Source organism: Sceloporus occidentalis, unplaced genomic scaffold (genome assembly GCF_023333645.1).
Source record: "Sceloporus occidentalis isolate IW3139 unplaced genomic scaffold, rSceOcc1.0.p SCAF_3, whole genome shotgun sequence".
Classification (NCBI taxonomy): domain Eukaryota; kingdom Metazoa; phylum Chordata; class Lepidosauria; order Squamata; family Phrynosomatidae; genus Sceloporus; species Sceloporus occidentalis.
The window spans coordinates 230404218-230427833 of NW_028316983.1; the positions used below are offsets into that span (position 1 = coordinate 230404218).

Consider the following 23616-nt stretch of genomic DNA (forward strand, 5'->3'; position numbering starts at 1 on the left):
AAAGGTCTGCTGTAACAATGATAGTGGTGATGATGATGATGCTTCGGTGGAAGCTCCTTCCCCTGCATGTGGCTCCGCCCCTGGAAGGTGGAAGCTCCACCCCCGGCATGCGGCTCCACCCCCGGAGGGTGGAAGCTCCACCCCCAGCTTCGGCCCCCCAGTTGTCTGAGGGACAACAACCTGGCCCTCGGCTCAAAAAGGTTGTCTACCCCTGGTCTAAGGCATCTATAAGGGAGGCTGTCAAACTGGAATTCTCTGCCTTGAGGAGGCTAATTTGGTTTACCAAGTCTCCAATTTCCATTTTTTTACTCACTTTAAAATCCTAGGAGCACTGCTCTGTCTTTTCCAGTGGGAAAAGAGGAGCTCTGGGAAAAGCACTGTTAACTGATGTTCTATTTGCCTCCAGATGAATGACAAAGGGAGGACTCTCTTGCAAACTGTGTGCTGAGGCTGGGTGAAAAGCCAATTTCCCTGCCCTAGAAAGGTCTAATTCTAGCTCCTGAAAGGTTGCAAAGTTCTGGCTTTCCTTTCAACCTATTAGGATGGCAATCTAAACTCTCTCCACAACTGTGGTGGAAGGGGCGTGGGGGATTTTAAGAAGGAAGCATCCAGCGTTAAAATCAACTCTCACTAATTTCTGGCTGGAGCAAACCAGTCCTCAAAGCCATTTGTCCTCTAAACTGTAGAGGATTAGCAGCACCAGATTGCCCTACATGTTTTAGGAGGGCAAAGGACCAGATGCAAGGAGCAGTCACCCGGAGACCGCTTTACTTCGGTTCTCTCTTTCCTCCTAAAAGGCACAAAGTTTCAGCATCTTACTCACAAATAAAGATGGCTAAAGATGGTCCTATGTCCTCAATGCTGCAAAGCCTCCTGCAGGCAAGCTTCAGTGCAACTGACTGGCACCTTAAAAGATACACCAAAAAAGAGCTATGGATTAAAATCCATTTAGTTGAGTTGGAGGCAACCTTAAGAGGTTTCCCACAGAAAGCTAGGGTTACAACTACTTGCTCCAAAAATCCTGCTATCCAATATCTTGGGAGGCTTGGATCAATGCTATGCCTAACTCTTCCCAACTCCTTGCATGTAAATATCCCTCCTCTGCAGAATAGACTTCCAGAGCCTCACAAAGGCCCCTCCCTCCACTTTGTCACTCAGCCAATCACCACCCACATGCAAATTTCCTCGCTACCTTAGGATTCTACAGTCAATCTGAATAGACTTCCAGAGCCCCACAAAGGCCCCTCCCTCCACTTTGCCCATCAGCCAATCACCGCCCACATGCAAATTTCCTTCCTACCTTACGATTCTACAGTCAATCTGAACAGACTTCCAGGGCCCCACAAAGGCCCCTCCCTCCACTTTGCCCCTCAGCCAATCACCACCCACATGCAAATTTCCTTCCTACCTCATAATGCCCTCCCTGTCAGCTTGGCCAAAAACTCTGTGTTGTGCAGCTCTGGTTTCCTCATTGCTGGGTGGCTAGGGCCTGAACAGTATGGAGCGGTCAAGGCCCGGGAACACCATAGAGCCATCGATGGCTTGGGGGAGCTTCGAAGCATCGGGGCCCTGGTCCTTGCTGTCTCAGAGAGGTAGGCTTCAGTCGTGGCTGAAGATCCAAGAAAGTCGCGAGGAGGAGGAGGAAGAAGACAAGGGAGCTTCAGCCTCTATCAACCTCTATCGACCCCAAAGTGACAGAAAAGGTTGACATTTCATGGTGGAGCACCTGCTTGGGGCAGAGAGGAAGGTCTTGGGTCCAGGGTGGCCTTCTACCCTCTGCCTGCTGAGGGCTGATTGGTGTCCCTTCTTTCTTCCTCCTCACAGTTGGGGCTTGGCTTTCAATGTACAGTGGGGCAAAAAACCATTCAGTCAGCCACCAATTGTGCAAGTTCTCCCACTTAAAAAGATGAGAGAGGCCTGTAATTGACATCATAGGTAGACCTCAACTATGAGAGACAAAATGAGAAAACAAATCCACACAATCACATTGTCTTGATTTTTAAAGAATTTATTTGCAAATTTTGGTGGAAAATAAGTATTTGGTCACCAACAAACAAGCAAGATTTCTGGCTCTCACAGATCTGTAACTTCTTCCTTAAGAGGCTCACCTGTCTTCCACTCATTACCTGTATTAATGGCACCTGTTTGAACCCGTTATCAGTATAAAAGACACCTGTCCACAACCTCAAACAGTCGCCCTCCAAACTCGACTATGGTGAAGACCAAAGAGCTGTCGAAGGACACCAGAAACAAAATTGTAGACCTGCACCAGGCTGGGAAGACTGAATCTACAATAGGCGAGCAGCTTGGTGTGAAGAGCAGCTTGGGAGCAATAATTAGAAAATGGAAGACATACAAGACCACTGATAATCACCCTTGATCTGGGGCTCCACACAAGATCTCACCCCATGGAGTCAAAATGATCACAAGAACGGTGAGCAAAAATCCCAGAACCACACGGGGGGACCTAGTGAATGACCTGCGGAGAGCTGGGACCAACGTAACAAAGGCTACCATCAGTAACACACTACGCTGCTAGGGACTCTGATCCTGCAGTGCCAGACGTGTCCCCCTGCTTAAGCCAGTACATATCCAGGCCCGTCTGAAATTTGCTAGAGAGCATTTGGATGATCCAGAAGAGGACTGGGAGAATGTCATATGGTCAGATGAAACCAAAGTAGAAATGTTGGGTAGAAACACAACTCGTCATGTTTGGAGAAGAGAGAATGCTGAGTTACATCCAAAGAACACCATACCTACTGTGAAGCATGGGGGTGGCAACATCATGCTTTGGGGCTGTTTCTCTGCAAAGGGACCAGGACGACTGATCCGTGTACCGGAAAGAATGAATGGGGCCATGTATCATGCGATTTTGAGTGCAAACCTCCTTCCATCAGCAAGGGCATTGAAGATGAAACGTGGCTGGGTCTTTCAACATGGCAATGATCCCAAACACACCACCCAGGCAACGAAGGAGTGGCTTCCTAAGAAGCATTTCAAGATCCTGGAGTGGCCTAGCCAGTCTCCAGATCTCAACCCCATAGAAAACCTTTGGAGGGACTTGAAAGTCTGTGTTGCCCAGCGACAGCCCCAAAACATCACTGCTCTAGAGGAGATCTGCATGGAGGAATGGGCCAACATACCAGCAACAGTGTGTGCCAACCTTGTGAAGACTTACAGGAAACGTTTGGCCTCTGTCATTGCCAACAAAGGATATATAACAAAGTATTGAGATGAACTTTTGATATTGACCAAATACTTATTTTCCTCCATAATTTGCAAATAAATTCTTTAAAAATCAAGACAATGTGATTGTGTGGATTTGTTTTCTCATTTTGTCTCTCATAGTTGAGGTCTACCTATGATGTCAATTACAGGCCTCTCTCATCTTTTTAAGTGGGAGAACTTGCACAACTGGTGGCTGACTAAATACTTTTTTGCCCCGCTGTATATCCAACATCTGTGACTAGCGAGAACATATGTGAGCATGACCTAAACTGGATGATCAATATCCAAATATCCAACATCTCTGCTCAGGTATGGTGGAAGGTGGACTGTGGCGTGGCTGCCTTGGTGTGTGTGTGTGTGGGGGATTGTATATATTGTATTTTTAAAGGTTGTACGCCACTTTGATTGTGGTAACAAAAAGCAGGATATAAATTAAAGTTTTATTTTTATATTTATTTTATTCGTTCGTGGCTGGAAGAGACTGGCTGGGCCCAGTCCAGTGATGGGTTTGTTTGCTGGGAATGGTGGGACAGATGTGGAAAAGATTTACAATTTCAAGGTTCTACAGGATGTGTTCAACAAGCTTGGTGTAGACAAGGTGGGTATCTGCTGGACGGGGGGCAAAGAAAGGATGGCACCTGCATTGCGCAGGAAGGCCTGTCTTTCCACTTGCCCTTGCTCCCTCTCTCTGCCCCATGGCTTTGGGGTCGTCCAGCATCCAGAGGGTACTGAATCAGAGATTACACCTTTTCAGTGGTCCAGAGCTATGTCACCCTGAGGGTTAAGTGACAAAGAAAAGCTAGAAAGGTAAAATGGTCAGCATTTGTAAAATGTTTGATGTTTAGCTGTTGACTGTCACTTCTTCTTCCTGCAGGTCACACTAATTAGAAAGTCCGTTACAGTCTTGCCTTCAGTCACTAGTTTAACAGATTCTTTGATGTCAACTACGATGGCAAGGATTATAACCCCCTGCTGGCAAGGCAAGGCCAGGATGTGCCCCCCCCCCCCCAAACCCAGGTGATTAGATCTGCAACAAACCCAAGAAACCCATTGGCACTGCAGGTAATGTTCACCATCAGATAATTGCCCCTATTAGAACCCTCTTTATTTTTTATTGTCAGCCTAAGATAGAAGTTCATCTAATATATCCTGCTGAAGATCGTCAAACGGATTCACATTTAACAAGAAAACATCCCAAGGTAATAAATAATACACTATTTATTTATTTATATCTCTAGCTTTTCTTCGTGAACAAAGATTCTTCTGACAGGCCTTTCCCGAATAGTTTCTCCGGCCATCAGAAGAACTCTAAGATCTCTGACTGCACTATAGTCTGCCGTATAAATTTTTTAATTTATTTTATTTTTATGTATGTTTTAACTCATATATTGTTTTAACTGTATTTTAAGAGGGGATTGAGGGTTTGGAATGGATGCTTTTAATCTCTGTAAGCCACCCCGAATGTATTTTGTAGAGCCGTCGATGGCCTGGGGGAGCTTTGAGGCGTCGAGGCCCTGGTCCTTGCTGTCTCAGAGAGGTAGGTTTGAATCGCGGCTGAAGCTCCAAGAAAGTCGTGTGGAGGAGGAGGAAGACAAGGGAGCTTCAGCTCTGTGAGTAATAAGTCGCCTCAATCAACCCCAAAATTGACAGAAAAGGTTGACATTTCATGGTGGAGCACCTGCTTGGGGCAGAGAGGAAGGTCTTGGGTCCACTCCCAGAGGACACCTCTGGGTAGGGTGGCCTTTTACCCTCTGCCAGCTGAGGGCTGATTGGTGTCCCTGCTTTCTTCCTCCTCACAGCTGGGGCTTGGCTTTCAATGTATATCCGACATCTGTGACTAGCGAGAACATATGTGACCATGACTTACTAAAGTGGATAAATAATATCCAAATATCCAACATCTCTACTTAGGTATGGTGGAAGGTGGGCTGTGGCATGGCTGCCTTGGTAGGGGGGGTTGTCTATATTGTATTTTTAAAGGTTGTATGCCACTTTGATTGTGGTAACAAAAAGTGGGATATAAATTAAAGTTTTATTTTTATATTTATTTTATTCATTCGTGGTTGGAAGAGACTGGCTGGGCCCAGTCCAGTGATGGGTTTGTTTGCTGGGAATGGTGGGACAAATATGGAAAAGATGTCCTAAAGGGCTGTAATTGGATAAGATGGGGAGGAAGGAATGTTAGAGGCAGCATCAGATGTGGGCAGAAGCCAGTTCCCTTTGTATAACTTTACACTTATGTGTCTGCCCTACCAGGAGCTGCCTATTTATGGACATGCTATTCCCGGGGTGCATCCACCTGAGAAAAGTGAACTTCCAGGCAAGGCTGGAATATGAACGAATTTACAATTTCAAGGTTCTACAGGATGCGTTCAACAAGCTTGGTGTAGACAAGGTGGGATCTGCTGGACAGGGGGCAAAGAAAGGATGGCGCCTGCATTGCGCAGGAAGGCCTGTCTTTCCACTTGCTCCCTCTCTCTGCCCCATGGCTTTGGGGTCGCCCAGCAACCAGAAGGTCCAGAATCAGAGATTACACCTTTTCAGTGGTCCAGAGCTATGTCACCCTGAGGGTTAAGTGACAAAGAAAAGCTAAAAAGGTAAAATGAATTTTGCAAAAAGAGAAACTTAAGTCAGCATTTGTAAAATGTTTGGTGTTTTGCTGTTGACTGTCACTTGTTCTTCCTGCAGGTCATACTAATTAGAAAGTGCGTTACAGTCTTGCCTTCGGTCACTGGTTTAAGAGATTCTTTGATGTCAACTACGATGGCAAGGAGTATAACCCCCTGCTGGCAAGGCAAGGCCAGAGCAACTTGTAAAAATATTGGCAGATCGAGGCGGTGTGACTGTGTGGAATGGACTTTCCTTGTCACATCCTCCATTAAGCTCTACATGGCCTGGGTCCAGTCTACTTGAAGGAATGCCCCCTCCCATACAAACCCTCCCATACATTCTGATCCTGCGGGAAAAACCTTTTACAATCTAGAAAGACCAGAGTGGCGGTGACCTCCCAGAGGCACTTCTCTGCCACCGGTGAAAAACCTGGAAAGAGATTCGCCAATTATCGAGGCTTTTAAAAAGGCAACAAAAACCTTTCTCATCCAGCAGGCCTTCCCCAATTGATAATGTCCAGAACCATTTGAATCCCCCTCCTTTTATTATTTTCCTTTTGTTATTTTTCTTACTTGCGGTTTGTTTTTGTTTGTTTTTTTTAATTTTGATTTATCATTATGTGCTTTTTAACCATGTTTTACTGTTTAATTTTATAGTTGGGAGGGAGGGTTGGTCCGGATTCTTGTGAGGCTTGTTGTTTTTATTACTGTGTATTGTATGAACTTTGTTGTTATCCGCCTCGATCCCCAAAGTGGAAGAGGCAGGATATAAATAAATATTTATTATTATTATTATTTATTGTCCTTGAAGAAGTATCAATAAGCTAAAGCTCATTGTCGTTATCTTGTGCAATTAAACTCCAGCTCCAGTCTGAAAATTGTTTTAAAAACTCATTCGTCTTCAGTCTGTAAATGGGTTTTATTTTGTCCTGTGGAAAGGAACTTTGGTTCGCTCCCTATGACTTCCCTTATCTAGATACTACTGTATACTTTTATTGATGCAGCCTAGAATCGCATTGGCCTTTTTAGCTGACTCTAAGGATGGGGAGAATATTATGTCTGAATACTCATTCCCAAAGGCCAAAACAATGGGTTACCCAACAGAAAGGAAAAAATCAGAGACCAGCAAGATTCCTGTTCAGTTGTCCTCCTGGCCTTTGAAATCCTGGACAGCTGGCACCCCTAAATGCAAGCCCTAGCCACAATTACAAATGGACCTCCCAAATGGAAACCAGACCCCTTCCACCAATTGCAAGCTCCTCTCAAGAGAACCCACCCCCAGCTCCAATTGCAAATGTCCCTCATTGGACATTAGACCCCCACCCTTAATTGCAAACTTCCCCAGTGGAAACCAGACCCCCCTCTATTGGAGACATTCTTAGAGGCAAGCAGAACCCCCACTTCTCATTGGAAGCAACCCCTCAATGGACACCAGACCTCCACCCTTAATTGGAAGCCCCTCCCAAGGGAAATCAGGCCCCCAGGCCCAATGGCAGCTGCCCCCAATGACAAACAGACCCCAATTACTAAATGGAAGCACCACCACCACCCCAGTCTTAGCCAGACCCCCGGCCCATATTGCAGATACCCCTCAATGGTAACCAACCCTCCCACACCTAATGGAAAGTTTCCCCAGTGGAAAGATCCCAACCTCTAAATAAAAGCTCCCTCAATGGGAGCCAGACCCCCCCCCCAGCCCCAGTTGCAAGCACCCCCCAAAATGGCTCCTTGTGAGGGAGGGAGGGCTGGGGTGTCTGGGCAGGTTGCAATTGTGGGTGGGTGGGAGGTTGGGGTCATTTTAGGGGGGCCCATTTGCCTCCTTCTCACCCCTAATGGGAAGCATCCCCCAATGGGAAGCAGGCCCACCCAATTGCAAGCTCCCCCAGTGCAAACCAGCCCCAATTGGAAACTTCCCCAAGAGTAAGCAGAACCTCCACTCCTAACTGGAAGCACCCTCCAGTTGGGGACCCTCTTCCTCCTCCTCCAACCGCTTCCTTGGCAAGGGAGAAGGGACTTAAGAACTCCAACTCCCAAGGCCCCTGGGAAGACCTGCGAGCCCCAGCCCTGGACTCTGCCTTCAAGGTGTTTGCCGGGTGGCTCTCTGGGTTCGGGTGTAAGCTTGCACATTTGCGCACCAGCCCAGAGTAGCCACCTTCGGACTCTACATCCCAGCAATTGCGCAACTGCGCACCTGGGCAGTTTCTGTGAAGGGTGATAGAGGCGAGCCCTGGCTAGCGATATTTCAGCAGAGAATGATTGCTGTATCTTCTCTCTGCTGCTATTCTGCACTGTGGGGGGAGCAGAATGGTTATGGATATGGGGACTTCTTTGGTTGGGGAGGCGGCAGGTGATATTCTTGGTACGAGTGGGGCTCCTATTGGAGTAGTGTGGGGCAGGGGGAGGTATGGCGGTAGGAGAGTGGAATTGTGTTATAAGGGAAGGCGAGATCGATGCTTAATATCTATCTCTCCTTCCATCCACCCTCCTAACCAAAGAGATCTGGGGTTCAGTCCAACTGTACCACAAACCCTGTCTCTACTCCGGTGCAACGCCAGGTCTATTAAAAATAAGACCCACATAATCTACAACCTTCTGGATGATAAGAGCTGTGACCTGGCTTGCATTACTGAGACCTGGCTTGGGCCTGAAGGGGAAGCTGTGTGGGCACAGGCCCTTCCTGCCGGGTACTCAGTTAAGGACCAGACCAGGTTAGGTGGGCGGGGCGGGGGAGTTGCCTTGATCTATAAGAACACTCTTTCCCTATCCAGGAACCATGTTCGGCAAACTACCTATATCGAGTGTATTTACCTGACCCTGAAGGCCAGAGACAGTTTAGGGATTCTGTTGGTCTACCGGCCACCCCGTGCGCTAACAGACTCCCTGGCCGAGCTGACACAGCTGGTCTCGGAGCTGGTGTTAGAGACCCCTAGGCTTCTTGTCCTGGGGGACCTCAACATCCCCTTCGTGGCCAGCCATACTCCATCAGGTGCGGCTCGGGAGTTCATGGATACCATGACTGCCATGGGCCTGTCTCAACTGGTCATGGGGCCTACGCATTCTGCTGGTAATACGCTCGATATGGTCTTTTGCACGGACATGGAGACTCCGTGGGCGGAAGTAACAAATATTTCCACCTTGTCATGGACGGATCATTTCCTGGTAGAGGTTAAAATCAAGGCATCTACGCAGATCCCTCCCGGCGGTGGCGGACCTATTAGGATGGTCCACCCTCGAAGGCTGATGGAACCCAATAGGTTCCAAGAAGCCCTAGAAGGGTATATGGTTGGAACTGACGGCGATTCCGTTGATGCCCTGACTACCATCTGGGACACTGATCTCTCCAGGGCTATACACAGTACAGCTCCCTAGCGTCCTCTCAGGCCTGCTTCCAAAAAACAGCCCTGGTACACGGAAGATATCAGGGCAAGGAAGAGGGTTCTGCGACGACTAGAGCGCAAATGGCGGAGACATCAGGACTTAGCCGACAAGGCATTCCTGGACTCTCTTTTGGAGGACTACGGAGTGGCGATAAGCGCAGCAAAGAATTCGTTCTTTTCTGCGCGTATTGCGTCCGCGGAGTCGCGTCCAGCAGAGCTGTTCATGGTAGTGAGGGAGCTTACTCAGCTGCCCTCCTCCCTGAACTCTATTCTGGAACCATCCAAGGCCTGCTGTGATGAATTTAACAACTTCTTCGTGGATAAAATCTCTTGGATAAGGGCTGATCTCGACGCCAGCATTAGTTCAGGAACCAGAGTAGAGGTCTCCAGAGCCTCCGTGGACTCAATTGTACTGGATCATTTTGAGTCTGTAAGTACTGAGGAAGTGGACAAGATCCTTAGAAGTGTTAGGAAGACAACTTGCTCTCTCGATCCCTGTCCCTCGTGGCTAGCGGCTCAGGGGGGCGCAGTTGTAACCTCTATGCTACACCGCATAATTAATACATCATTCAGGGAAGGGCGTTTTCCATCCAGCTTAAAATTGGCCATAGTAAAACCACTGTTAAAAAAGCCCTCCCTAGACCCCCTGATGCATAACAATTATTGGCCTGTTTCGCTGCTACCTTTCTTGGGGAAGATGATCGAGAGGGCGGTTGCAATCCAGCTTCAATCGGTCTTGGATGATACTGATTTTCTAGACCCATTTCAAACCGGGTTCCGGACGGGCTATGGAGTTGAGACTGCCATGGTCGCCCTGGTAGATTATCTCCGTCTGGGCATGGACAGGGGTAGCGTGTCCCTGTTAGTGCGCTTAGACATCTCGGCGGCTTTCGATACCATTAACCATGGTATCCTTCTGGAACGCCTGAGGGAGTTGGGAATCGGGGGCACTGCGCTCCAGTGGTTCCGTTCCTACCTCTCGGGTAGATTCCAGATGGTGCAGCTGGGGGACGTGTGCTCCGATAAGAGGGCACTTACATCTGGTGTCCCTCAAGGAGCCATTCTGTCCCCCATGCTATTTAACATTTACATGAAACCGCTGGGAGAGATCATCCGGAGACACGGGGCACGGTGTTATCAGTACGCTGATGACACCCAAATATGTTTCTCTGTGTCTCCGACTGATGCAGTGACCAGGGATGGCATCTCTCCTCTAGACACCTGTCTGGAGTCGTTAATGGGCTGGATGAGGGAAAACAGACTCAGTTTGAATCCAGAGAAAACGGAAGTGCTCGTGATAGCCCGGGGATAGATATTTGTCCACCTGTCCTGAACGGGGTCACGCTCCCCTTGAAGGACTCCGTTCGCAGCTTGGGGGTGCTCCTGGACTCGTCGCTCCACCTTACATCTCAAGTGGATGCGACGGTCAGGAGCACCTGTTATCAGCTTCGGCTGATACGCCAGCTGCGATCCTACCTGGGCCGGGGGGGCCTTGAAACGGTGGTACATGCTCTGGTGACCTCTCAGTTGGATTTCTGTAATGCGCTCTACATGGGGCAACCCTTGTACCAAACTCGGAAGCTACAACTGGTTCAGAACATGGCAGTAAGACTGGTCACTGGATCTTCCAGGGCCAGTCACATAACACCTGTGCTTAAAGATCTACATTGGCTACCCATTCGCTTCCGGGCACAATACAAGGTGTTGGTTATCACCTATAAAGCCCTAAATGGCTTGGGGCCAGGGAACTTGGAGGACTGCCTCTCTCCATATAGTCCGCCCCGCACACTCAGGTCAGCCGGGAAGCATCTGCTGAGAGTTCCAGATGCAAAATATTCCACCACAGCACAGAGGGCCTTTTCCACCTCGGCCTCACAGCTCTGGAACTTGCTTCCCGGCAAGCTCCGCTTGGCCACCTCCCTTGACCTATTTAAGAAGGGGTTAAAAACATACCTTTTTCAGCAGGCATTCCCCTAATGTCCTCAACATAATTTCTACTCCCCCTTCACTGCAGTTTCACCTTGAGCTAGCTTGGAAATTGTTATTTGTAGCTTTTAATGTATTTTTATTGCTGTTTTTACGTATGTTTGAATTGCAATCTTGTATATTGTAACCCGCCTTGATCTTTGGAAAGGAGGGCTAGAAATAAAGATTTTATTTATTATTATTTTATTATTATTTTTTATTATAAGATAATAGAGCTGAGGACAGAATAGGGGAATTTCAGCACAGAATAAGTAAAGAGATAGTAGAGGAATACCTTATTAATCTAAATGAATTTAAGGCCCCATACAGACAGGCCAAAATAAAGCTGCTTCGGGTCACTTTGGAAATAGGCTGTTTAAATGATGCATGCGTCCTAAGAGTTCGGAAGCCACACCAAAGCCATGATCCAGTCCTAAGGACTGGAGCGCAGCTTTGGCGCAGTTTCCGGACTCTTAGGACACATGCATCAATTAAACAGCATACCTCCAAAGTGACCCAAAGCAGCCTTATTTTGGCAGTCTGTATAGGACCCATGTCTCCAGGACCAGATGAACTACATCCAAGGGTATTAAAAGAACTGGCAAATGTAATATCGGAGCCATTGGCAATAATCTTTGAAAACTCCTGGAAAAGAGGAGAAGTCCCAGCAGACTGGAGGAGGGCAAATGTTCTTCATCTTCAAAAAGGGAGAAAAAGAGGATCCCAACAATTATCGTCCAGTTAGTCTGACATCAATACCAGGAAAGATTCTGGAGCAGATCATTAAACAAAAAGTCTGTGTACATCTAGATGGCAATTCCATAATCACAAAATGTCAACATGGGTTTCAGAGAAACAAGTCATGCCAGACAAATCTAATCTCTTTCTTTGATAAAATTACCAGCTTGGTAGATGAAGGGAATGCTGTGGATATAGTATATCTTGATTTCAGTAAGGCCTTTGACAAGGTTTCCCAAGACATTCTTGCAAACAAGCTTGTAAAATGTGGACTGGACACGGTAACTGTTACATGGATTTGTAACTGCTTGACCGGCCGAACCCAAAGGGTGCTCAACAATGGCTCCTTTTCATCCTGGAGAGAAGTGACCCTTGGGGTCCCACAGTGCTATTCAACATCTTTATCAATGACCTGGATGACAGAATTGGGAGCATACTTATCAAATTTGCAGATGACACCAAATTAGGAGGAATAGCTAATACCCCAGAGGACAGGATCAAAATTCAAAATGATCCGAATAGACTAGAAAGCTGGGCCAAAGCTAACAAAATGAAATTCAACACAGAGAAATGTAAGGTACTGCACTTAGGGCAGAAAAATGAAATGCACAGATATAGGATGGGGGACACCTGGCTGAATGAAACTACATGTGAAAGGGATCTGGGAGTCCAAGTAGACCACAAGTTGAACATGAGTCAACAGTGCGATGCGGCAGCTAAAAAGGCCAATGCAATTTCAGGCTGCATCAATAAAAGTATAGTGTCTAGATCAAGAGAAGTAATAGTGGCACTATATTCTGCTTTGGTCAGGCCCCACCTGGAATATTGTGTCCAGTTCTGGGCGCCACAATTCAGAAAGGACATTGAGAAACTGGAGCGTGTCCAAAGGAGGGCGACTAAAATGGTGAAGGGTCTGGAAGCCATGACCTACGAGGAACGCCTTAGGGAGATGGGGATGTTTAGCCTGGAGAAGAGACAGTTAAGAGGTGATATGATAGCCCTGTTTAAATATTTGAAGGGATGTCATATTGAGGAGGGAGCAAGCTTGTTTTCTGCTGCTCCAGAGAACAGGACCCGGAACAATGGATGAAAGCTACAGGAAAAGAGATTCCAGTTCAACATTAGGAAGAACTTCCTGACAGTAAGGGCTGTTCGAAAGTGGAACACACTCCCTTGGAGGGGGATAGAGTGTCCTTCTTTGGAGGTATTTAAGCAGAGGCTGGATGGCCATCTGTCGGGGATGCTTTGATTTGGATTTCCTGCATGGCAGGGGGTTGGACTGGATGGCCCCTGTGGTCTCTTCCAACTCTACGATTCTATGATTCTATCCTCTCCTGATTTGCTTTGCTCTTGGGAGGAGGAGGCTCAAACCACAAGTCTCCCCAAAGGCTGTATAATGACCCATTTCTAAAAAGGAATATTTGGCAAGAAATTCAGCAGTATTCAGAGCACCATATCATTTTACCTAAATAGAAGCAGGTCCACCAGGTTCCAGATAACAACATGGCTACTGTAAAGACTGGCAGGTACAACAGGGAATGCACCAAGGTTGAGCCTCAACAGGTTAAAATAACATCTGACACGGAAAAACAAGACATTCTATTCCCAGTCAGTTGAGAAAAGGCACATTTAACAGTGGGTGCTCACGAGAGAGGAACTCAAGAGCACTGTGAAAAAAAGAAGGCAGTAAGCAAAAAGGAGTCGAGTAATAACAGAGCAAGAATGACACACTCAATTTTCCTACCAGAGAAATACCATCTTCAAGACATAGCACAGACTAGTTGACCACAACTAGGGAAAGATCTGAAGATAAAGATACAAACAGCAACAGCTTTCCACTTGGTTGTGGCCACTCAGGGAAAGAGGTGGAAGGTCTTCTTAGGTGGAAAGAACCCTGCAATTTTGGTTACTGTTAGGGATTTCCAAAAGCTCTGAAACTGCAAGCACTCCCTCAATAAGCAAACCAAGATTGGCTTGGTAACTTCAACTGCAATGCCAGAATACAGTCAGCTGATTCATTATTTTCAGCAGATGATTCATGTCTCAAAGCTATTAGTTCTGACAGCATAGTTCTTAAAAACATTATTAAATGGAGTAAAACAGCCCCCCTGCCCCCCACTACCAAGATTAATCTCCATTTAAACACAAAACTCACAGCATTCTTGTTTTTTAACTGATGTGTATCTCTGTTGCTGCTTGATCCATGGGGACAGATGGGTAAGAAATAAGTTGTTGATGATATTGTTTAATGAAGAGCACTCCAAGTACCACAAACAAACAGAAAGAATTTAATAACTAAATTATCCCCTTGTACAGGATTTGTATTTTTCAGAACTTCAGCCTTTCCCCCTCTCTCCCATATCTATATCCCACATGTACATTTCTGGATTCAAAAAAGTACAGCCACTGCGCTCTGCATGTCCTTATTCGTCTTTAGTCTAAGTGTAACTTTTCTCTTGCATGTCATTCTCTCACTTCAAGCTCTTCCTTAACAAGCTTACAATTTAAAACAAAGACTAAAACAAATCATTTTAAAAACTTGCATCAGAACAAAAAATTCAACTTTTTAAAATGGTTTAAGATTCACAGAAAAGCTGTGAAACTACTGAACAATGATGTAATGGAGAACAAGGCCTGGCCATCTCTGGAGAATCAGACTGGAAATCCAGCAGTTCTGAAACTGACCCCCAAGACCTGAGGTTTCCCAGCCCACTTCACCTGGTTGTGGCACTCAGCTTGTGGAATGTCCTCTGCAGGGAGGCTTATCTCATGACTAACTTGATATCATTCTGATGCGAGGCAAAGGAATTTTAATTCTTCCATGTATTACTTTTATGTTAGTCTTATATAATGTAGAGATTCCATGCTTTTGTTTGAAGTGAGCTTTCTCTCTCTATGAAACATTAAGGGCTCTTTTCTTTCCAATCTATGGGCTTCAACACACATAGTTTTCCATGTACAGTAATGACAACAAACCCAAAAATAATTTTACAGAGTTACCACAGATGGTTACCTTCATCAAAATCAGCATCATCCTCTGTATGCTGAGGGAAAGGAAAACAGTTGGTGATTTCAAGCCTGTCATCCACTACTAGACCCAGCAGTACACCTTGGACCACTTCGTTGCCTTGGCCCTCTTCTTGATAATGTTTGATGATCTTCAGCACAACCTGAAACAAAAAGCTTTGATCAGAATGGCTTTATTTAAAACAGAGATGGGCAGTGTAGCCTCTGGGCACAGTGTGGCCCCTGGACCTCACTTCTGAGGCCTCTGAAGCCCCAAATACCCCCTCAGAGCTCTCTAACTCCCCCCCCCCAAAAAAATAAAATATTCTAAAAATCTGGCATGATTTGAGGCCAATTTGTTCTTCTCTTATTTCTATTCCATTTTTTGCCCTCAAATCACAATGAAAGCACTCAAAATGCCTGAAAACAGGTATATCCCCAACACATCTCCACAAGCACCCTACAACCTTGTATTGTGTGTGTTTTGTGTGCCTTCAAGTCATTTACAACTTATGGCAACCCTAAGGCAAACCTATATGGGGTTTTCTTGGCAAGATTTATTCAGAGGAGGTTTGCTATTGCTGTTTCTTGAGGCTGAAAGCATGTGATTTGCCCAAGGTTACCCAGAGGGTTTCATGAATGAGCTGGGAATCAAACACTGAACTCCAGAGTTATAGTCCAACACTCAAAACACTACAAACCCTGCACTACCCCCAGATAATTCCATTCTCTTAAAATGGTGACAGCTATAGCAATAGCAAGCACATTTTTATACTGCTTACCAATGCACCAGGCAGCTTACAAAGTGTAAGCTAATTGCCCTCAACAAGCTGGGTACTCATTTTAGTGACCTACAGAACGATGCCAGGCTGAGTCAACCCGGAACCCCTGGCTGGTACTGGACTCACAATTTTGTGGTTTGTGAGTGAGTGAATGGCTGTGGTACAGGCATTTAACCACTGCACCACCAGGGCTCCCCAAGGAAGTGGAATTGCTCAGGGAGTTTCAGTACATGAGGGTCTGGATGGAAACTGGCCCGTGGCTCACATACATTGGCCAACATCAGATTTAGAGTGATACTCAATTCAATTAACCAGCAATTTTGAGGCACTACATAATATTTAATTAAAATATGATTGAAGCATCCCATTGTTTGAAGATGGACAAGACAGTTAACTGAAGAAGAAAAATATGGCAAGGAATTAAGGATCAGGGAGAGGGATACATCCTTAGTCCATCAATGGCCTATATTCAATGTATGCTATGAGCATAGCTGTGCCAGATTTAAATGTTCCACGACCCCATGATAGGTTTGCCTTTGTGATAGGTTCCCTATAGATCACCATAGTCGGAAATGATTTGGAGGAACAAAACAACAAGTGAGAGCCAGAGCCAGAGCCAGAGAGCTAGGGTCATTGGAGAAGTGAGGGCCACCACATGCATGCTAGACCCTTGCCCTTCCTGCCTCTTGAAAGCAGCTAGACGTGGACTGGCCAAGTGGGTAAGGGGACCAGTGAATCCCTCACTGCAGTTAGGCAGATTTCCATCCTGTCTAAAGAAGGCAATTATTGAAAAAGGCCTTCCTGGATCCTGCCTCCTGGATAACTATAGGACAGTCTCTAATATGAAACTGCTGGGAGAAGTCATCCGCAGCTTTGGCATGCAGTGTCACCAATATGCAGATGACACCCAATGCCGTCTCTCCTTCCCATCTGAATCCAAGGAAGCTGTCTCTGTACGGAACCAGTGTCTGCAGTCAGTAATGGATTGGTTGACGGCAAACAAAGTGAAGCTTAGAGGTGCTCCTGGTCAGTTGTATGGCAGATCAGGGAATAGGGATTTTGCCTGTGCGGGATGGGGTTATAAAATCTCAGGTTTACAGCGTGGGTGTGCTCCTGGACACTATCCTGTACCTGGATGCCCAGGTCTCAGCAGTGACCAGGAGTGCATTTGCACAGCTAAAACTGGTGTGCCAGATGCATCCATTTCTTGGGACATCAGATCTGGCTACAGTGACACATGCATTGATTACATCCTGTTTGGATTACTGTAACACACACTATGTGAGGCTTCCTGTGGACTGTTCAGAAACTTCAGTGGGTGCAAAACACCAGTGAGAATGCTGACTGGGGCTAGTTATAGGTAGCATATGTCTCCCTTGCTGAAACAGCTTCACTGGCAATCAGCTCGTTTTCAGGCACAATTCAAAGTGCTGGTAATGACCTATAAAGCCCTACATGGCTTAGGACCAGACTATTTTAGAGACCGCATCTCTCCATATGAACCTGCTAGAGTCCTAAGATCTGCAGGAGAAGGCTTACTCTCAGTCCCGCCACTATCAAAGGCTCACCTGATGAGGACACAAGAGAGGGCCTTTGCAATGGCTGCTCCCGTCCTTTGGAATGCCCCTCCATGAGAAGCAAGGCTGGCCACCTCCCTGCTTGCCCTTTGTCAGCAAGCAAAATTAGTTTTATTCAGGCAGGTTTTTAAAGTGTAACCATGGGATAGCTTTTATATGGGTTGTTCATTATATGGGGTAGGTATTGTGGTTTTATTGTGGTTTTAATGTTCGTAATTGTGTATTGTTTTAAGCTGATGTTTTTAATTGTTTTATTCTAATATGTTTGTTAGACTTTTTATTTGTGAGCTGCCTTGGGTCCCTTTCTGGGGGAAAGATGGCATAGAAATCAAATCAAATAAATAAATAATGGTGGTGATGATTGCTATTACTATTTATATTCTACCTTTTTCCCAGGACCGGAACTCAAGGCAACTTAGGCATTAAAAATGTTGCAATTAAAATATACAATATAATTTACACAAATTATATTGCAGCTCTTCATTATTAACATGTCTGCCTCCAGAAGTACAGCAAGGAGGTGGCCATTCTAGCTTCCTTATGGAGGAAGTTCCAAAGTAAAGAGCCAGCCACTGAGAAGGCCCTTTCTTGTGTTCCCACCAATCATACTTGAGTGTCTCCTGTGGATCTCAAGGGCTTGGAAGGCTCATATCATTAAGCATCTCCAGGAACAGGCACAGTTGGCACACAAGGTTCAAGCGTGCAAAAGCACTCAAAACCTGGGTTACTACCACCTCATTTGTTGTCTCAGTAGAGCAGGCCACTAGTCCCAAATGAAAGGACTAAGTGGTAAGATGCCAGCATGTTCATCCTCTCTCATCCACCTCCCAAACACTGAACCTAGTTGAAACGTTTCCTACAGACGGGGGTAGGGATCATGGCCTACATGTGAAAACAAGCATAACGTCAACTAAGCAGAATGCAGGGCCTGCCAGGTTCAAAAAAAAGAGCAAAGGTAATCAAATACAGAGCCCTTCCAAAATAGTCAAGAGAACCCAGAGTCAAATTTCTGCTCAAGCTGAACTAATTGCCAAGCAGAAGAGAAGGTTTCATTAAGGAAATTTATATGAGGATTAACCTTCTGCTCAAATACTTTAGCACCCCCTCCGTTAATTGAAATACGTAATAGATATGCAACCCCATTATAGGATGCATCGATGCATTCCCAAGGAAATGATCGCAAGCCTTGGCACCTAAATTCAACACAGTCTGAGGGCTAGGTTGTCATGTTCTATTGAATGGAATTACTAAATATGACAAAAGCCAACTTTTTCCAACAGTAGCAAGCTCTGCCTTCCAGTTGCAGTCCCATTTAAAAGAGAGTACAATAAAGTTTCATACCCATTTTGAAAAGGGTAGATGTCGCATGAAGACAGAGCAGAAACCAAAAAGGGCCAAGGGAGGTAGAAGGTATTAGTAGAGAAGACATGCAGGAAAGAGATTCATACCTGCCCCAAAATCAAACTGGGCTTGAAGGCTTTTCATGTATACCATCCTCACACTGCTAGCAAACAAGAAAAATCAAGCAGGCCCTTCTAGCTGAGACCTTAAGAGCGGGTGAGCGGGCCTCAGAAAACATGTGTTTTGAACCTAATCCACATGCTCTCCCCCAGATACTCTGAACTTCAAGGAGAAAAGCCCCCACTAGTAGTTCAAAGGAAAGTGTTCAGGGTAATATCAACTGGCTTCAAATAGTGGAGCAGCTATTCCCAGAGCTGGCTCCATGCTAGGAACAACTGCAACATGCTTGCTTTTCCAGAAAGATAACTTAGGCCCCATACAGACAGGCCAAAATAAAGCTGCTTCAGGTCACTTTGGAGGTATGCTGTTTAAATGATGCATGCGTCCTAAGAGTTCTAGAGACTGGAGCACAGCTTTGGCGCAGCTTCCGGACTCTTAGGATGCATGCATCATTTAAGTGGTATACCTCCAAAGTGACCCGAAGCAGCTTTATTTTGGCAGTCTGTAAGAGGCCTTAGGTTCACGAGTCTATGTGCAAAAAAAGCTCATAGGCCACATCCATTCCCACCTCATTTTTGCTATCCCCCCAAACAGTTATTTTACTCTAATAACAGATCTTTCCTTAATGGTGAGGGGAAATTTTTCAGGCGTTGGGGTGTCTAAATTGGTAGTAGAGGGGAAATATTAAAATACATGTACAGCCAGGACATGGTCCGTGATGAGCTGCTGGGGGTCAAAATCAACTTTTGGATCGGCTCAAGGTGCCTACCCTTTCTCTATGGAATAAAGAGGAGAGAGTTACAACACAGTCAACCAGCTTAAATGTTATTAAAACTGCCGGCAAGGATGGAGCCAAGGAATTAATAGGAACTTGGTAAATCAATATTTATGCAGACTAGTTATTTAATAGTCCTACTCTAGCTCTGACTCACTAGCAATTACATTTAAGCCTCTCAGTGAACCACGTTCCATCTGCACTTGTTAATGGGCTTTAGCGGCTATCTACAGAATCCAAAACATTAATGGAAGGAGGGAAAGAAGAGTAAAAGAAAGAAGTGGCTCCTTCTTTCAATGCAATTTGTATTGCACTGCCCCACATAAGTGGAATTTGTTTTTGCAAGTCCCTGCTCGCAGGCCATCTAACATGTGACATGACAGTGGCAAGACATTTATACGTTCTCAAAACCTCCTTGCTATCAATCACTTTTACGCTACCTTTGTAAGTGCCTAGGTCCGTAGGAAACAAAGCTATTGAGTTTTTTTACCTTTACAACATGTGCTATTAATCTTGTGTAAGCAGCACTGAAGTTTTATTGATCTCCCAGAGACCAGGTACATAAGCAGAAGGCCTGAAGCATTATTTTAAAGGACACCCATAGCCTTAACATTACACTAGGATAACCCACGGCAGGTAAGCCCTTAGGCAGTCTTCACTGGGAAAGGTATGGATGGTTAAAACAGAAACACAATTCAAGATTCTAGTAAGCGACATTGTAAATAACTGATCTAACTTGAGGGATGAGGATGAGAAATCTGCAAGAGAAGTTTATTGCCATGTAAACTCCTGATTGACTTCCATGTAGAAACATTTCTGAAGCACGTGCTTTGAGATTCAGTTTTATGAGTTTGCATGCAGATGAATATTAACTATCACCATCACACTGCAGTGATCAAACTAAAGCAATAAAATGAACTTTTTCTTAAGTGAACTGGGACAGCTTGACACTCCTTTTGGTGGGTCCTTCTGCCCTTATCCTAAGCCCAGCAAGCAGGACTCATCATCTCCTATTCAAACTGAGGACACCAATCCAAAGAGAGCAAATGCTTCAGCCAGAAAGGGCTGGCAAGACTCTCTCATATAGCACACTATCTCTGCAGGCTCTACACAGAAGAGGATTAAGCTAATACAGCCAGGAAAGCTTTCTGGGGAGGCAGAATGGGGAGACATTTTCATTTCTAAAATTAACCAACAGTGCAAAGACATGAGAAGACAGCAAAACTAGTACTTATGCCATGGATGAGGAAGATGTACTGTAGGAGTGTACAACTTCTGAAAACACTCCCTGCCTGCTTTAAAGCCATTTCCCTGGTGTGCCATCAAAATCCAACTATCTAATTAACTCCTGAATTTCAGCAACGGGGCAGCAGTGGGCTGCAGCCTGTGAAAGGTTCTGGAGCAGAAAACAGACCCTTTTCCACATGCGGACAGACCAACTATTTGGAGTAGCATCAGGTTTTCCCAATTTCCAAAAGCGATTCAAATCTAAAATTTGCTACAAAATTCCTAGTCCTGTTTGGGAAGCTCATTATGACCATCCTCGCTTTACATATAGTAAGTTGAGTCTGAGCACAAGTAGGTTATCCCAGTTCCCAATTAAGCCAAGTTCTGAACCACAAAGTCCCAGTTTCACATCCTTAGCTGTTACACTTGCCAGCTATATATATCATCCAAGGCATAATTATGTGGAAAGACCCAGAAAAGGCGGCCTTTATATTAAATCACTTTGGGATCCAGCTCCAGGATTTTCCTCTGGAGACGCTGCAGCCAAAATAAACTAGGTTTTATCAGCATTAGCAGGGAGATCTGGAGCTGACTGAAAAGGAAAGTACAGGTTATTTTGCTGCAGCGTTCCCAGAGGAAATACATGCAAATTACTGGGACCTTGATTTCAAAGTGAATCATGGAATCGTAGAGTTGGAAGAGACCACAAGGCCATCCAGTCTAACCCCATTCTGGATTGAGAAACAGGCTGCAAACACCTGGATTGAGAAACAGGATCCAGATCTGGAGAGAGTTGCCCGCTTACTTGGCCGGAGGGACGCAGCTCTGATTCACGCTAGTGGGGGTTCCCTCAACCGTTTGCGCAGTTGCCATGCAGGAAATCTCAATCAAAGCTTCTCCAGCAGATGGCCATCTAGCCTCTGCTTAAAGACCTCTAAGGAAGGAGACTCCACTACACTCCGGGGGAGATTGTTCCACTGTCGAACAGCCCTTACTCTCAGGAAGTTCTCCCTAATGTTGAGCTGGAATCTCTTTTCCTGGAGCTTGCATCCATTGTTCTGGGTCCTGTTCTCTGGAGCAGCAGAAAACAAGCTTGCTCCCTCCTCAATATGACATCCTTTCAAATATGTAAGCAGGGCTATCATATCATCCTTTAACCTTCTCTTCTCCAGGCTGAACATCCCCAGCTCCCTAAGTCTCTCCTCATAGGGCTTCATGGTTTCTAGACCCTTCACCGCCTTTGGAAAGGCTCCAGTTTCTCAAGCTGAACCAAGCTTTTGTAGTATACTCTGAATAAAGGGAACCAGAAATCACATTTCATCGCTTCCGTATGATGAATTTAAACACATACACACCTTTCACCCTTACTGGATATTCAGACATAGGTCTCTCTCCTTCGTGGGGGTATCCATCAATCGATTTGCCATCTATATAGTTTAGTTCCAGTGTCCTCAATGCAGTTAAAGACTCTTTGTGAGGCTCTTTGCTATGGAATTCTGGGAGCTGGGGTTTCTTGTGGGGTGAAGAGAGGAGCTCCGCTCCGCTCTGGATCCACAAGAAACCCCAGTTCCCAGAATGCCACAGCAAAGAGGCAGACAAAGAGTCCAGGGGGTCTCCAAGCGGCTCCTCACCAGTCCGTCGATCTGGACCTGCTTCACCGCAGACTCCCCCGGGGCCGCCTTGGCCTTGGCTTTGCTGCCGGACCCCGAAGAACCGCCGCCGCCGCCGGTGCTGCTGCTGCTGCCGGCGGAGCCTTCCTTGCGAGAAGCCATGGCTGCGGAAAGGAGCCGCGTGAGAGGAAGAGACAGAGCGCACCGGCCGGGAAAGGAAGAGGGGCCGGAAGTGCGTCCTCCGCCAAGAGCTTCCGGCCGGAAACCAAGGCGAGGAAGAAAGGTTCCGCTTCGGCCTCCAAGAGCCCCCAGAGGAGTGGTTCTTCCAGAGAGAGTCTAGAGGCACTGGTCCCCTAACTGTGCCCGTAAAGGGAGCTTGGACTTCGGCTCCCAGAATCCCTGGCCATCGGCCGACCATGGCTGAGGCTTCTGGGAGATGAAGTCCAAAACCTCTTATTAAAGGGCACAGTTTGGGGAACCGCTGTTACAAGGGATTCTGGGGTCTGTAGTTCGGTTGTGGCGCCAGAGCTCTCCGACAGAGAAGTCCACGTCTCACAAAAATCGCAGTTCCCAGAATTCCACAGCATGTAAAGCGGTGCCCAACCGGATCGTTTCCGCAGCGCAGATGCAGACTGTGGCTGTTATTTTTTAACTTTTGAAAAGGATATTTGCTGCGTTTTTCTTTAGCATTTTAAAATACATTTTAAAAAGTTTCTGTGGTGGTTTTCATTTTGTTTTTACACTTTTGGTGGCAAATACCTGGATTGAGGAACAGGATCCAGATCTGGAGAGAGTTGCCCGCTTACTTGGCCAGAGCGACGCAGCTCTGATTCACGCTAGTGGGGGTTCCCTCAACCGTTTGCGCGCGTGCTCGCCTTGGGATTGGCTGCAGAGTTTCCATGGTGACGGGAGGGTTGTGCACGTGACCCTTGGCGCGCGCTCCCTCCTTCCCTCTCCTACACCAGGGGTCGGCAACCTCCGGCCCGCGGGCCAGATGCGGCCCGTGGAGGCCTACCGCCTGGCCCCTGGCTTCTGTTGCCGCCGCCGCCGGTCACGGCTTTTCGCCGCTCTGGGCGCCGCCATTTTGGGCGGCAAAATGGCGGCGAAGTCTCGCGCGACCTCCCCCGCAATTTTGGGCAAAAAAATGGCGGCGCCCATAGCGGCCTCTGGGGCCCTCCAGGAGGCCCTCCAGCGCTGGTGGCCCCCACCAGCTTTTTTGCCAGTCTCTGACAGGGCCTGGGGCCCCGTCAGGGGCCAGCAA

General features: G+C 46.5%; 1 protein-coding gene across 1 annotated transcript; it reads right to left on the bottom strand.

The window, feature by feature from the left end:
• Positions 1-14897: 14897 nt before the first annotated feature.
• On the bottom strand, positions 14898-23008 carry LOC149317589 (eukaryotic translation initiation factor 3 subunit H-like). The gene is made up of 2 exons (XM_089518941.1): positions 22377-23008; positions 14898-15087 (listed from the first exon to the last, which is right to left on the bottom strand). Exons 1-2 carry the CDS (start codon positions 22515-22517, stop codon positions 14914-14916), a joined length of 315 nt encoding a protein of 104 aa, XP_089375067.1. The 5' UTR covers positions 22518-23008; the 3' UTR covers positions 14898-14913.
• Positions 23009-23616: the final 608 nt, after the last annotated feature.

Bases quoted from the DNA above. Each gene is read 5' to 3' on its own strand.
- LOC149317589 (XM_089518941.1), bottom strand. From the start codon at position 22,517: ATGGCTTCTCGCAAGGAAGGCTCCGCCGGCAGCAGCAGCAGCACCGGC. The intron at 15,088-22,376 runs GTGAGGAGCCGC...TTTTTGTTTCAG, and splicing joins AGGTCCAGATCGACGGACTG to GTTGTGCTGAAGATCATCAA.